Below are 15,474 nucleotides of genomic sequence, written 5' to 3' on the forward strand. Positions count from 1 at the left end.
CAGTCAAACACAGGGAGACAGATGACCTGATGGGGAATTAGTGTCTCTGAATCCCTATCAGGCTCCCAACTACAAAACTCTTCAGCCATTGAGCTGTCTGTGTGGCAACTGTAGTAGTGGGGAGGGAGCTTAGCTGCACCGAGGATGGAGGGTATCTACCTGTTGGAAACAGGTACATGAAATTAGAACAAGCACTGACATTTGTCGTGTGGAAGAGGAGAAAAGTTCTAAAGAGTTCCATGGGCACTTCTTATAAACTTGCCAGACTATATGAACTTTTTAAGGTAGCTTAACCGAAACATGTGATACATAAATACAAAAATTTGTTTTTAATAATATTTACAACAGTTATAAGCTGTAAATTGACATTTTTTTATATTTGAGAGAGAATCTTTGCTTATTATAATCTTCTTCTCCTAGCCATACAAAACATATTGTATTTGGCCATGAATAATATTCTCCTTTGCACTTCTTGGTGATGAGGGTTGTGTGTGTGCTGAATGTTTTAGGCTTGTTTTACCCACATTACTATTTAACCCCATGCAGTGTGCATTGTGCTGGAAACCATATCAAAGCTGCAGCAAGCTGGACATTTTCTAACATGCCACACCTGCAACGCAACTAATAGCACATATGGGCCTATATCAAGACAACTTTCAGAATCTATGAATTTAATAAAAAGCTAAATATCTCTGATCAATAGATTGAATTGTCCACTCCCACAGACACTTACTTGTGTAGTTAACTGTCACAGAGCTGTCTCCTTTTATACCGTTTCCTCCAACAAGGGCAGAGACCAGGAAGGTGTAATAATTGCCAGGTACCAGATTCTGTATGGTATAGGATGTTGTGGGACTGTTCACAATTATACTGAAAGATGGATTTTCTTGGATCTGGATCTGGTAGGAACTTGCATTTCCAGTAGGTTGTAGCCAGCTCAGAGATACAGAAGTGGTGGTGATATTGGAAGCTGCAAGGCTCTGTACTTTTTCAGGAACTACAAACAAATAAGAATAGTTTGGTTTAAAATAATTCAGCTAAGTTAAACATTAATTCGAAAGATTGTACTAAATCCAGCACTACATATATTGGTCTTAATGCCTAAAGGATATTAGGATAAAACAAGCTGTCCCCAGTGCATTAAGCCTGTCCTTAAAATTATAAGCCTAACTTTAAAAATAAATCCAACTTATTTGGTAAATACCCATTCTTAGGGACAGGGCAAAGAGAAGCAAATCAGAAAAATGAAGGATGCATATGGAAATATGTTATAGGTAGACAATAGGCTCAATTCACAAAGCTTTGACACAAGGATTTAGCTTTCTAATTTAGCCACATGGGTGACATTTTCACATCTTATTGGACTTAGCTAGAAATATCTGTCACTATTTTACAACTATGTATACTTATCCTGGTGTTTTAGCTTTGTGAATTCAGTCTAATGCTATTAACCTGATTTTAGCTTCAAAGATTAATATCTCCTTGTGATTGACAGTAGGCAGTTCTATAGGCAATAGCAGGCTGTTTGTCCATGGAATTTGCCCACTGCTTGCAGTCAAACACAGGGAGACAGATGACCTGATGGGGAATTAGTGTCTCTGAATCCCTATCAGGCTCCCAACTACAAAACTCTTCAGCCATTGAGCTGTCTGTGTGGCAACTGTAGTGGTGGGGAGGGAGCTTAGCTGCACCGAGGATGGAGGGTATCTACCTGTTGGAAACAGGTACATGAAATTAGAACAAGCACTGACATTTGTCGTGTGGAAGAGGAGAAAAGTTCTAAAGAGTTCCATGGGCACTTCTTATAAACTTGCCAGACTATATGAACTTTTTAAGGTAGCTTAACCGAAACATGTGATACATAAATACAAAAATTTGTTTTTAATAATATTTACAACAGTTATAAGCTGTAAATTGTCATTTTTTTATATTTGAGAGAGAATCTTTGCTTATTATAATCTTCTTCTCCTAGCCATACAAAACATATTGTATTTGGCCATAAATATATTTAAAAGGAAAAAAACTGTGAGGCGTTACAAAATGCAAGTAGAACCTATAATTTTTCCATTTTTATTGTCTGTTGGGGAGATCTTTACTCCACATCCTGTCCCAGTGACACAGCAGGAAGTGAGAGGAAACCTTTCAATACCTAACAGAAGATCTAACCCCTTTTCAATTTGTCAAAAGTTAAAATAGGTATGAAAAAAATTACGTTAGGGTTCATATGGGATTAAATGCATCATCATTTACATAAAGGCTCTATTCTCCTTTGCACTTCTTGGTGATGAGGGTTGTGTGTGTGCTGAATGTTTTAGGCTTGTTTTACCCACATTACTATTTAACCCCATGCAGTGTGCATTGTGCTGGAAACCATATCAAAGCTGCAGCAAGCTGGACATTTTCTAACATGCCACACCTGCAACGCAACTAATAGCACATATGGGCCTATATCAAGACAACTTTCAGAATCTATGAATTTAATAAAAAGCTAAATATCTCTGATCAATAGATTGAATTGTCCATTCCCACAGACACTTACTTGTGTAGTTAACTGTCACAGAGCTGTCTCCTCTTATACTGTTTCCTCCAACAAGGGCAGAGACCAGGAAGGTGTAATAATTGCCAGGTACCAGATTCTGTATGGTATAGGATGTTGTGGGACTGTTCACAATTATACTGAAAGATGGATTTTCTTGGATCTGGATCTGGTAGGAACTTGCATTTCCAGTAGGTTGTAGCCAGCTCAGAGATACAGACGTGGTGGTGATATTGGAAGCTGCAAGGCTCTGTACTTTTTCAGGAACTACAAACAAATAAGAATAGTTTGGTTTAAAATAATTCAGCTAAGTTAAACATTAATTCGAAAGATTGTACTAAATCCAGCACTACATATATTGGTCTTAATGCCTAAAGGATATTAGGATAAAACAAGCTGTCCCCAGTGCATTAAGCCTGTCCTTAAAATTATAAGCCTAACTTTAAAAATAAATCCAACTTATTTGGTAAATACCCATTCTTAGGGACAGGGCAAAGAGAAGCAAATCAGAAAAATGAAGGATGCATATGGAAATATGTTATAGGTAGACAATAGGCTCAATTCACAAAGCTTTGACACAAGGATTTAGCTTTCTAATTTAGCCACATGGGTGACATTTTCACATCTTATTGGACTTAGCTAGAAATATCTGTCACTATTTTACAACTATGTATACTTATCCTGGTGTTTTAGCTTTGTGAATTCAGTCTAATGCTATTAACCTGATTTTAGCTTCAAAGATTAATATCTCCTTGTGATTGACAGTAGGCAGTTCTATAGGCAATAGCAGGCTGTTTGTCCATGGAATTTGCCCACTGCTTGCAGTCAAACACAGGGAGACAGATGACCTGATGGGGAATTAGTGTCTCTGAATCCCTATCAGGCTCCCAACTACAAAACTCTTCAGCCATTGAGCTGTCTGTGTGGCAACTGTAGTGGTGGGGAGGGAGCTTAGCTGCACCGAGGATGGAGGGTATCTACCTGTTGGAAACAGGTACATGAAATTAGAACAAGCACTGACATTTGTCGTGTGGAAGAGGAGAAAAGTTCTAAAGAGTTCCATGGGCACTTCTTATAAACTTGCCAGACTATATGAACTTTTTAAGGTAGCTTAACCGAAACATGTGATACATAAATACAAAAATTTGTTTTTAATAATATTTACAACAGTTATAAGCTGTAAATTGTCATTTTTTTATATTTGAGAGAGAATCTTTGCTTATTATAATCTTCTTCTCCTAGCCATACAAAACATATTGTATTTGGCCATAAATATATTTAAAAGGAAAAAAACTGTGAGGCGTTACAAAATGCAAGTAGAACCTATAATTTTTCCATTTTTATTGTCTGTTGGGGAGATCTTTACTCCACATCCTGTCCCAGTGACACAGCAGGAAGTGAGAGGAAACCTTTCAATACCTAACAGAAGATCTAACCCCTTTTCAATTTGTCAAAAGTTAAAATAGGTATGAAAAAAATTACGTTAGGGTTCATATGGGATTAAATGCATCATCATTTACATAAAGGCTCTATTCTCCTTTGCACTTCTTGGTGATGAGGGTTGTGTGTGTGCTGAATGTTTTAGGCTTGTTTTACCCACATTACTATTTAACCCCATGCAGTGTGCATTGTGCTGGAAACCATATCAAAGCTGCAGCAAGCTGGACATTTTCTAACATGCCACACCTGCAACGCAACTAATAGCACATATGGGCCTATATCAAGACAACTTTCAGAATCTATGAATTTAATAAAAAGCTAAATATCTCTGATCAATAGATTGAATTGTCCATTCCCACAGACACTTACTTGTGTAGTTAACTGTCACAGAGCTGTCTCCTCTTATACTGTTTCCTCCAACAAGGGCAGAGACCAGGAAGGTGTAATAATTGCCAGGTACCAGATTCTGTATGGTATAGGATGTTGTGGGACTGTTCACAATTATACTGAAAGATGGATTTTCTTGGATCTGGATCTGGTAGGAACTTGCATTTCCAGTAGGTTGTAGCCAGCTCAGAGATACAGACGTGGTGGTGATATTGGAAGCTGCAAGGCTCTGTACTTTTTCAGGAACTACAAACAAATAAGAATAGTTTGGTTTAAAATAATTCAGCTAAGTTAAACATTAATTCGAAAGATTGTACTAAATCCAGCACTACATATATTGGTCTTAATGCCTAAAGGATATTAGGATAAAACAAGCTGTCCCCAGTGCATTAAGCCTGTCCTTAAAATTATAAGCCTAACTTTAAAAATAAATCCAACTTATTTGGTAAATACCCATTCTTAGGGACAGGGCAAAGAGAAGCAAATCAGAAAAATGAAGGATGCATATGGAAATATGTTATAGGTAGACAATAGGCTCAATTCACAAAGCTTTGACACAAGGATTTAGCTTTCTAATTTAGCCACATGGGTGACATTTTCACATCTTATTGGACTTAGCTAGAAATATCTGTCACTATTTTACAACTATGTATACTTATCCTGGTGTTTTAGCTTTGTGAATTCAGTCTAATGCTATTAACCTGATTTTAGCTTCAAAGATTAATATCTCCTTGTGATTGACAGTAGGCAGTTCTATAGGCAATAGCAGGCTGTTTGTCCATGGAATTTGCCCACTGCTTGCAGTCAAACACAGGGAGACAGATGACCTGATGGGGAATTAGTGTCTCTGAATCCCTATCAGGCTCCCAACTACAAAACTCTTCAGCCATTGAGCTGTCTGTGTGGCAACTGTAGTGGTGGGGAGGGAGCTTAGCTGCACCGAGGATGGAGGGTATCTACCTGTTGGAAACAGGTACATGAAATTAGAACAAGCACTGACATTTGTCGTGTGGAAGAGGAGAAAAGTTCTAAAGAGTTCCATGGGCACTTCTTATAAACTTGCCAGACTATATGAACTTTTTAAGGTAGCTTAACCGAAACATGTGATACATAAATACAAAAATTTGTTTTTAATAATATTTACAACAGTTATAAGCTGTAAATTGTCATTTTTTTATATTTGAGAGAGAATCTTTGCTTATTATAATCTTCTTCTCCTAGCCATACAAAACATATTGTATTTGGCCATAAATATATTTAAAAGGAAAAAAACTGTGAGGCGTTACAAAATGCAAGTAGAACCTATAATTTTTCCATTTTTATTGTCTGTTGGGGAGATCTTTACTCCACATCCTGTCCCAGTGACACAGCAGGAAGTGAGAGGAAACCTTTCAATACCTAACAGAAGATCTAACCCCTTTTCAATTTGTCAAAAGTTAAAATAGGTATGAAAAAAATTACGTTAGGGTTCATATGGGATTAAATGCATCATCATTTACATAAAGGCTCTATTCTCCTTTGCACTTCTTGGTGATGAGGGTTGTGTGTGTGCTGAATGTTTTAGGCTTGTTTTACCCACATTACTATTTAACCCCATGCAGTGTGCATTGTGCTGGAAACCATATCAAAGCTGCAGCAAGCTGGACATTTTCTAACATGCCACACCTGCAACGCAACTAATAGCACATATGGGCCTATATCAAGACAACTTTCAGAATCTATGAATTTAATAAAAAGCTAAATATCTCTGATCAATAGATTGAATTGTCCATTCCCACAGACACTTACTTGTGTAGTTAACTGTCACAGAGCTGTCTCCTCTTATACTGTTTCCTCCAACAAGGGCAGAGACCAGGAAGGTGTAATAATTGCCAGGTACCAGATTCTGTATGGTATAGGATGTTGTGGGACTGTTCACAATTATACTGAAAGATGGATTTTCTTGGATCTGGATCTGGTAGGAACTTGCATTTCCAGTAGGTTGTAGCCAGCTCAGAGATACAGACGTGGTGGTGATATTGGAAGCTGCAAGGCTCTGTACTTTTTCAGGAACTACAAACAAATAAGAATAGTTTGGTTTAAAATAATTCAGCTAAGTTAAACATTAATTCGAAAGATTGTACTAAATCCAGCACTACATATATTGGTCTTAATGCCTAAAGGATATTAGGATAAAACAAGCTGTCCCCAGTGCATTAAGCCTGTCCTTAAAATTATAAGCCTAACTTTAAAAATAAATCCAACTTATTTGGTAAATACCCATTCTTAGGGACAGGGCAAAGAGAAGCAAATCAGAAAAATGAAGGATGCATATGGAAATATGTTATAGGTAGACAATAGGCTCAATTCACAAAGCTTTGACACAAGGATTTAGCTTTCTAATTTAGCCACATGGGTGACATTTTCACATCTTATTGGACTTAGCTAGAAATATCTGTCACTATTTTACAACTATGTATACTTATCCTGGTGTTTTAGCTTTGTGAATTCAGTCTAATGCTATTAACCTGATTTTAGCTTCAAAGATTAATATCTCCTTGTGATTGACAGTAGGCAGTTCTATAGGCAATAGCAGGCTGTTTGTCCATGGAATTTGCCCACTGCTTGCAGTCAAACACAGGGAGACAGATGACCTGATGGGGAATTAGTGTCTCTGAATCCCTATCAGGCTCCCAACTACAAAACTCTTCAGCCATTGAGCTGTCTGTGTGGCAACTGTAGTGGTGGGGAGGGAGCTTAGCTGCACCGAGGATGGAGGGTATCTACCTGTTGGAAACAGGTACATGAAATTAGAACAAGCACTGACATTTGTCGTGTGGAAGAGGAGAAAAGTTCTAAAGAGTTCCATGGGCACTTCTTATAAACTTGCCAGACTATATGAACTTTTTAAGGTAGCTTAACCGAAACATGTGATACATAAATACAAAAATTTGTTTTTAATAATATTTACAACAGTTATAAGCTGTAAATTGTCATTTTTTTATATTTGAGAGAGAATCTTTGCTTATTATAATCTTCTTCTCCTAGCCATACAAAACATATTGTATTTGGCCATAAATATATTTAAAAGGTAAAAAACTGTGAGGCGTTACAAAATGCAAGTAGAACCTATAATTTTTCCATTTTTATTGTCTGTTGGGGAGATCTTTACTCCACATCCTGTCCCAGTGACACAGCAGGAAGTGAGAGGAAACCTTTCAATACCTAACAGAAGATCTAACCCCTTTTCAATTTGTCAAAAGTTAAAATAGGTATGAAAAAAATTACGTTAGGGTTCATATGGGATTAAATGCATCATCATTTACATAAAGGCTCTATTCTCCTTTGCACTTCTTGGTGATGAGGGTTGTGTGTGTGCTGAATGTTTTAGGCTTGTTTTACCCACATTACTATTTAACCCCATGCAGTGTGCATTGTGCTGGAAACCATATCAAAGCTGCAGCAAGCTGGACATTTTCTAACATGCCACACCTGCAACGCAACTAATAGCACATATGGGCCTATATCAAGACAACTTTCAGAATCTATGAATTTAATAAAAAGCTAAATATCTCTGATCAATAGATTGAATTGTCCATTCCCACAGACACTTACTTGTGTAGTTAACTGTCACAGAGCTGTCTCCTCTTATACTGTTTCCTCCAACAAGGGCAGAGACCAGGAAGGTGTAATAATTGCCAGGTACCAGATTCTGTATGGTATAGGATGTTGTGGGACTGTTCACAATTATACTGAAAGATGGATTTTCTTGGATCTGGATCTGGTAGGAACTTGCATTTCCAGTAGGTTGTAGCCAGCTCAGAGATACAGACGTGGTGGTGATATTGGAAGCTGCAAGGCTCTGTACTTTTTCAGGAACTACAAACAAATAAGAATAGTTTGGTTTAAAATAATTCAGCTAAGTTAAACATTAATTCGAAAGATTGTACTAAATCCAGCACTACATATATTGGTCTTAATGCCTAAAGGATATTAGGATAAAACAAGCTGTCCCCAGTGCATTAAGCCTGTCCTTAAAATTATAAGCCTAACTTTAAAAATAAATCCAACTTATTTGGTAAATACCCATTCTTAGGGACAGGGCAAAGAGAAGCAAATCAGAAAAATGAAGGATGCATATGGAAATATGTTATAGGTAGACAATAGGCTCAATTCACAAAGCTTTGACACAAGGATTTAGCTTTCTAATTTAGCCACATGGGTGACATTTTCACATCTTATTGGACTTAGCTAGAAATATCTGTCACTATTTTACAACTATGTATACTTATCCTGGTGTTTTAGCTTTGTGAATTCAGTCTAATGCTATTAACCTGATTTTAGCTTCAAAGATTAATATCTCGTTGTGATTGACAGTAGGCAGTTCTATAGGCAATAGCAGGCTGTTTGTCCATGGAATTTGCCCACTGCTTGCAGTCAAACACAGGGAGACAGATGACCTGATGGGGAATTAGTGTCTCTGAATCCCTATCAGGCTCCCAACTACAAAACTCTTCAGCCATTGAGCTGTCTGTGTGGCAACTGTAGTAGTGGGGAGGGAGCTTAGCTGCATCGAGGATGGAGGGTATCTACCTGTTGGAAACAGGTACATGAAATTAGAACAAGCACTGACATTTGTCGTGTGGAAGAGGAGAAAAGTTCTAAAGAGTTCCATGGGCACTTCTTATAAACTTGCCAGACTATATGAACTTTTTAAGGTAGCTTAACCGAAACATGTGATACATAAATACAAAAATTTGTTTTTAATAATATTTACAACCGTTATAAGCTGTAAATTGTCATTTTTTTATATTTGAGAGAGAATCTTTGCTTATTATAATCTTCTTCTCCTAGCCATACAAAACATATTGTATTTGGCCATAAATATATTTAAAAGGTAAAAAACTGTGAGGCATTACAAAATGCAAGTAGAACCTATAATTTTTCCATTTTTATTGTCTGTTGGGGAGATCTTTACTCCACATCCTGTCCCAGTGACACAGCAGGAAGTGAGAGGAAACCTTTCAATACCTAACAGAAGATCTAACCCCTTTTCAATTTGTCAAAAGTTAAAATAGGTATGAAAAAAATTACGTTAGGGTTCATATGGGATTAAATGCATCATCATTTACATAAAGGCTCTATTCTCCTTTGCACTTCTTGGTGATGAGGGTTGTGTGTGTGCTGAATGTTTTAGGCTTGTTTTACCCACATTACTATTTAACCCCATGCAGTGTGCATTGTGCTGGAAACCATATCAAAGCTGCAGCAAGCTGGACATTTTCTAACATGCCACACCTGCAACGCAACTAATAGCACATATGGGCCTATATCAAGACAACTTTCAGAATCTATGAATTTAATAAAAAGCTAAATATCTCTGATCAATAGATTGAATTGTCCACTCCCACAGACACTTACTTGTGTAGTTAACTGTCACAGAGCTGTCTCCTTTTATACCGTTTCCTCCAACAAGGGCAGAGACCAGGAAGGTGTAATAATTGCCAGGTACCAGATTCTGTATGGTATAGGATGTTGTGGGACTGTTCACAATTATACTGAAAGATGGATTTTCTTGGATCTGGATCTGGTAGGAACTTGCATTTCCAGTAGGTTGTAGCCAGCTCAGAGATACAGAAGTGGTGGTGATATTGGAAGCTGCAAGGCTCTGTACTTTTTCAGGAACTACAAACAAATAAGAATAGTTTGGTTTAAAATAATTCAGCTAAGTTAAACATTAATTCGAAAGATTGTACTAAATCCAGCACTACATATATTGGTCTTAATGCCTAAAGGATATTAGGATAAAACAAGCTGTCCCCAGTGCATTAAGCCTGTCCTTAAAATTATAAGCCTAACTTTAAAAATAAATCCAACTTATTTGGTAAATACCCATTCTTAGGGACAGGGCAAAGAGAAGCAAATCAGAAAAATGAAGGATGCATATGGAAATATGTTATAGGTAGACAATAGGCTCAATTCACAAAGCTTTGACACAAGGATTTAGCTTTCTAATTTAGCCACATGGGTGACATTTTCACATCTTATTGGACTTAGCTAGAAATATCTGTCACTATTTTACAACTATGTATACTTATCCTGGTGTTTTAGCTTTGTGAATTCAGTCTAATGCTATTAACCTGATTTTAGCTTCAAAGATTAATATCTCCTTGTGATTGACAGTAGGCAGTTCTATAGGCAATAGCAGGCTGTTTGTCCATGGAATTTGCCCACTGCTTGCAGTCAAACACAGGGAGACAGATGACCTGATGGGGAATTAGTGTCTCTGAATCCCTATCAGGCTCCCAACTACAAAACTCTTCAGCCATTGAGCTGTCTGTGTGGCAACTGTAGTGGTGGGGAGGGAGCTTAGCTGCACCGAGGATGGAGGGTATCTACCTGTTGGAAACAGGTACATGAAATTAGAACAAGCACTGACATTTGTCGTGTGGAAGAGGAGAAAAGTTCTAAAGAGTTCCATGGGCACTTCTTATAAACTTGCCAGACTATATGAACTTTTTAAGGTAGCTTAACCGAAACATGTGATACATAAATACAAAAATTTGTTTTTAATAATATTTACAACAGTTATAAGCTGTAAATTGTCATTTTTTTATATTTGAGAGAGAATCTTTGCTTATTATAATCTTCTTCTCCTAGCCATACAAAACATATTGTATTTGGCCATAAATATATTTAAAAGGAAAAAAACTGTGAGGCGTTACAAAATGCAAGTAGAACCTATAATTTTTCCATTTTTATTGTCTGTTGGGGAGATCTTTACTCCACATCCTGTCCCAGTGACACAGCAGGAAGTGAGAGGAAACCTTTCAATACCTAACAGAAGATCTAACCCCTTTTCAATTTGTCAAAAGTTAAAATAGGTATGAAAAAAATTACGTTAGGGTTCATATGGGATTAAATGCATCATCATTTACATAAAGGCTCTATTCTCCTTTGCACTTCTTGGTGATGAGGGTTGTGTGTGTGCTGAATGTTTTAGGCTTGTTTTACCCACATTACTATTTAACCCCATGCAGTGTGCATTGTGCTGGAAACCATATCAAAGCTGCAGCAAGCTGGACATTTTCTAACATGCCACACCTGCAACGCAACTAATAGCACATATGGGCCTATATCAAGACAACTTTCAGAATCTATGAATTTAATAAAAAGCTAAATATCTCTGATCAATAGATTGAATTGTCCATTCCCACAGACACTTACTTGTGTAGTTAACTGTCACAGAGCTGTCTCCTCTTATACTGTTTCCTCCAACAAGGGCAGAGACCAGGAAGGTGTAATAATTGCCAGGTACCAGATTCTGTATGGTATAGGATGTTGTGGGACTGTTCACAATTATACTGAAAGATGGATTTTCTTGGATCTGGATCTGGTAGGAACTTGCATTTCCAGTAGGTTGTAGCCAGCTCAGAGATACAGACGTGGTGGTGATATTGGAAGCTGCAAGGCTCTGTACTTTTTCAGGAACTACAAACAAATAAGAATAGTTTGGTTTAAAATAATTCAGCTAAGTTAAACATTAATTCGAAAGATTGTACTAAATCCAGCACTACATATATTGGTCTTAATGCCTAAAGGATATTAGGATAAAACAAGCTGTCCCCAGTGCATTAAGCCTGTCCTTAAAATTATAAGCCTAACTTTAAAAATAAATCCAACTTATTTGGTAAATACCCATTCTTAGGGACAGGGCAAAGAGAAGCAAATCAGAAAAATGAAGGATGCATATGGAAATATGTTATAGGTAGACAATAGGCTCAATTCACAAAGCTTTGACACAAGGATTTAGCTTTCTAATTTAGCCACATGGGTGACATTTTCACATCTTATTGGACTTAGCTAGAAATATCTGTCACTATTTTACAACTATGTATACTTATCCTGGTGTTTTAGCTTTGTGAATTCAGTCTAATGCTATTAACCTGATTTTAGCTTCAAAGATTAATATCTCCTTGTGATTGACAGTAGGCAGTTCTATAGGCAATAGCAGGCTGTTTGTCCATGGAATTTGCCCACTGCTTGCAGTCAAACACAGGGAGACAGATGACCTGATGGGGAATTAGTGTCTCTGAATCCCTATCAGGCTCCCAACTACAAAACTCTTCAGCCATTGAGCTGTCTGTGTGGCAACTGTAGTGGTGGGGAGGGAGCTTAGCTGCACCGAGGATTGAGGGTATCTACCTGTTGGAAACAGGTACATGAAATTAGAACAAGCACTGACATTTGTCGTGTGGAAGAGGAGAAAAGTTCTAAAGAGTTCCATGGGCACTTCTTATAAACTTGCCAGACTATATGAACTTTTTAAGGTAGCTTAACCGAAACATGTGATACATAAATACAAAAATTTGTTTTTAATAATATTTACAACAGTTATAAGCTGTAAATTGTCATTTTTTTATATTTGAGAGAGAATCTTTGCTTATTATAATCTTCTTCTCCTAGCCATACAAAACATATTGTATTTGGCCATAAATATATTTAAAAGGTAAAAAACTGTGAGGCGTTACAAAATGCAAGTAGAACCTATAATTTTTCCATTTTTATTGTCTGTTGGGGAGATCTTTACTCCACATCCTGTCCCAGTGACACAGCAGGAAGTGAGAGGAAACCTTTCAATACCTAACAGAAGATCTAACCCCTTTTCAATTTGTCAAAAGTTAAAATAGGTATGAAAAAAATTACGTTAGGGTTCATATGGGATTAAATGCATCATCATTTACATAAAGGCTCTATTCTCCTTTGCACTTCTTGGTGATGAGGGTTGTGTGTGTGCTGAATGTTTTAGGCTTGTTTTACCCACATTACTATTTAACCCCATGCAGTGTGCATTGTGCTGGAAACCATATCAAAGCTGCAGCAAGCTGGACATTTTCTAACATGCCACACCTGCAACGCAACTAATAGCACATATGGGCCTATATCAAGACAACTTTCAGAATCTATGAATTTAATAAAAAGCTAAATATCTCTGATCAATAGATTGAATTGTCCATTCCCACAGACACTTACTTGTGTAGTTAACTGTCACAGAGCTGTCTCCTCTTATACTGTTTCCTCCAACAAGGGCAGAGACCAGGAAGGTGTAATAATTGCCAGGTACCAGATTCTGTATGGTATAGGATGTTGTGGGACTGTTCACAATTATACTGAAAGATGGATTTTCTTGGATCTGGATCTGGTAGGAACTTGCATTTCCAGTAGGTTGTAGCCAGCTCAGAGATACAGACGTGGTGGTGATATTGGAAGCTGCAAGGCTCTGTACTTTTTCAGGAACTACAAACAAATAAGAATAGTTTGGTTTAAAATAATTCAGCTAAGTTAAACATTAATTCGAAAGATTGTACTAAATCCAGCACTACATATATTGGTCTTAATGCCTAAAGGATATTAGGATAAAACAAGCTGTCCCCAGTGCATTAAGCCTGTCCTTAAAATTATAAGCCTAACTTTAAAAATAAATCCAACTTATTTGGTAAATACCCATTCTTAGGGACAGGGCAAAGAGAAGCAAATCAGAAAAATGAAGGATGCATATGGAAATATGTTATAGGTAGACAATAGGCTCAATTCACAAAGCTTTGACACAAGGATTTAGCTTTCTAATTTAGCCACATGGGTGACATTTTCACATCTTATTGGACTTAGCTAGAAATATCTGTCACTATTTTACAACTATGTATACTTATCCTGGTGTTTTAGCTTTGTGAATTCAGTCTAATGCTATTAACCTGATTTTAGCTTCAAAGATTAATATCTCCTTGTGATTGACAGTAGGCAGTTCTATAGGCAATAGCAGGCTGTTTGTCCATGGAATTTGCCCACTGCTTGCAGTCAAACACAGGGAGACAGATGACCTGATGGGGAATTAGTGTCTCTGAATCCCTATCAGGCTCCCAACTACAAAACTCTTCAGCCATTGAGCTGTCTGTGTGGCAACTGTAGTGGTGGGGAGGGAGCTTAGCTGCACCGAGGATGGAGGGTATCTACCTGTTGGAAACAGGTACATGAAATTAGAACAAGCACTGACATTTGTCGTGTGGAAGAGGAGAAAAGTTCTAAAGAGTTCCATGGGCACTTCTTATAAACTTGCCAGACTATATGAACTTTTTAAGGTAGCTTAACCGAAACATGTGATACATAAATACAAAAATTTGTTTTTAATAATATTTACAACAGTTATAAGCTGTAAATTGTCATTTTTTTATATTTGAGAGAGAATCTTTGCTTATTATAATCTTCTTCTCCTAGCCATACAAAACATATTGTATTTGGCCATAAATATATTTAAAAGGAAAAAAACTGTGAGGCGTTACAAAATGCAAGTAGAACCTATAATTTTTCCATTTTTATTGTCTGTTGGGGAGATCTTTACTCCACATCCTGTCCCAGTGACACAGCAGGAAGTGAGAGGAAACCTTTCAATACCTAACAGAAGATCTAACCCCTTTTCAATTTGTCAAAAGTTAAAATAGGTATGAAAAAAATTACGTTAGGGTTCATATGGGATTAAATGCATCATCATTTACATAAAGGCTCTATTCTCCTTTGCACTTCTTGGTGATGAGGGTTGTGTGTGTGCTGAATGTTTTAGGCTTGTTTTACCCACATTACTATTTAACCCCATGCAGTGTGCATTGTGCTGGAAACCATATCAAAGCTGCAGCAAGCTGGACATTTTCTAACATGCCACACCTGCAACGCAACTAATAGCACATATGGGCCTATATCAAGACAACTTTCAGAATCTATGAATTTAATAAAAAGCTAAATATCTCTGATCAATAGATTGAATTGTCCATTCCCACAGACACTTACTTGTGTAGTTAACTGTCACAGAGCTGTCTCCTCTTATACTGTTTCCTCCAACAAGGGCAGAGACCAGGAAGGTGTAATAATTGCCAGGTACCAGATTCTGTATGGTATAGGATGTTGTGGGACTGTTCACAATTATACTGAAAGATGGATTTTCTTGGATCTGGATCTGGTAGGAACTTGCATTTCCAGTAGGTTGTAGCCAGCTCAGAGATACAGACGTGGTGGTGATATTGGAAGCTGCAAGGCTCTGTACTTTTTCAGGAACTACAAACAAATAAGAATAGTTTGGTTTA

General features: G+C 37.2%; 1 protein-coding gene across 1 annotated transcript in view; it reads right to left on the reverse strand.

The window, feature by feature from the left end:
• LOC141141228 (tenascin-X-like) overlaps nt 1-15,474 on the reverse strand; it is a 167,616-nt gene that overhangs the window by 47,519 nt on the left and 104,623 nt on the right. The window contains exons 26-34 of the mRNA XM_073628914.1: nt 15,182-15,445; nt 13,376-13,639; nt 11,570-11,833; nt 9,764-10,027; nt 7,958-8,221; nt 6,152-6,415; nt 4,346-4,609; nt 2,540-2,803; nt 734-997 (exon numbers count right to left, since the gene is read on the reverse strand). Coding sequence (XP_073485015.1) covers nt 734-997; nt 2,540-2,803; nt 4,346-4,609; nt 6,152-6,415; nt 7,958-8,221; nt 9,764-10,027; nt 11,570-11,833; nt 13,376-13,639; nt 15,182-15,445 — 2,376 coding nt within the window. The remainder of the gene's footprint in view (nt 1-733; nt 998-2,539; nt 2,804-4,345; nt 4,610-6,151; nt 6,416-7,957; nt 8,222-9,763; nt 10,028-11,569; nt 11,834-13,375; nt 13,640-15,181; nt 15,446-15,474) is intronic.

The sequence above is a fragment of the Aquarana catesbeiana genome, linkage group LG04 (genome assembly GCF_042186555.1).
Source record: "Aquarana catesbeiana isolate 2022-GZ linkage group LG04, ASM4218655v1, whole genome shotgun sequence".
NCBI lineage: Eukaryota > Metazoa > Chordata > Amphibia > Anura > Ranidae > Aquarana > Aquarana catesbeiana.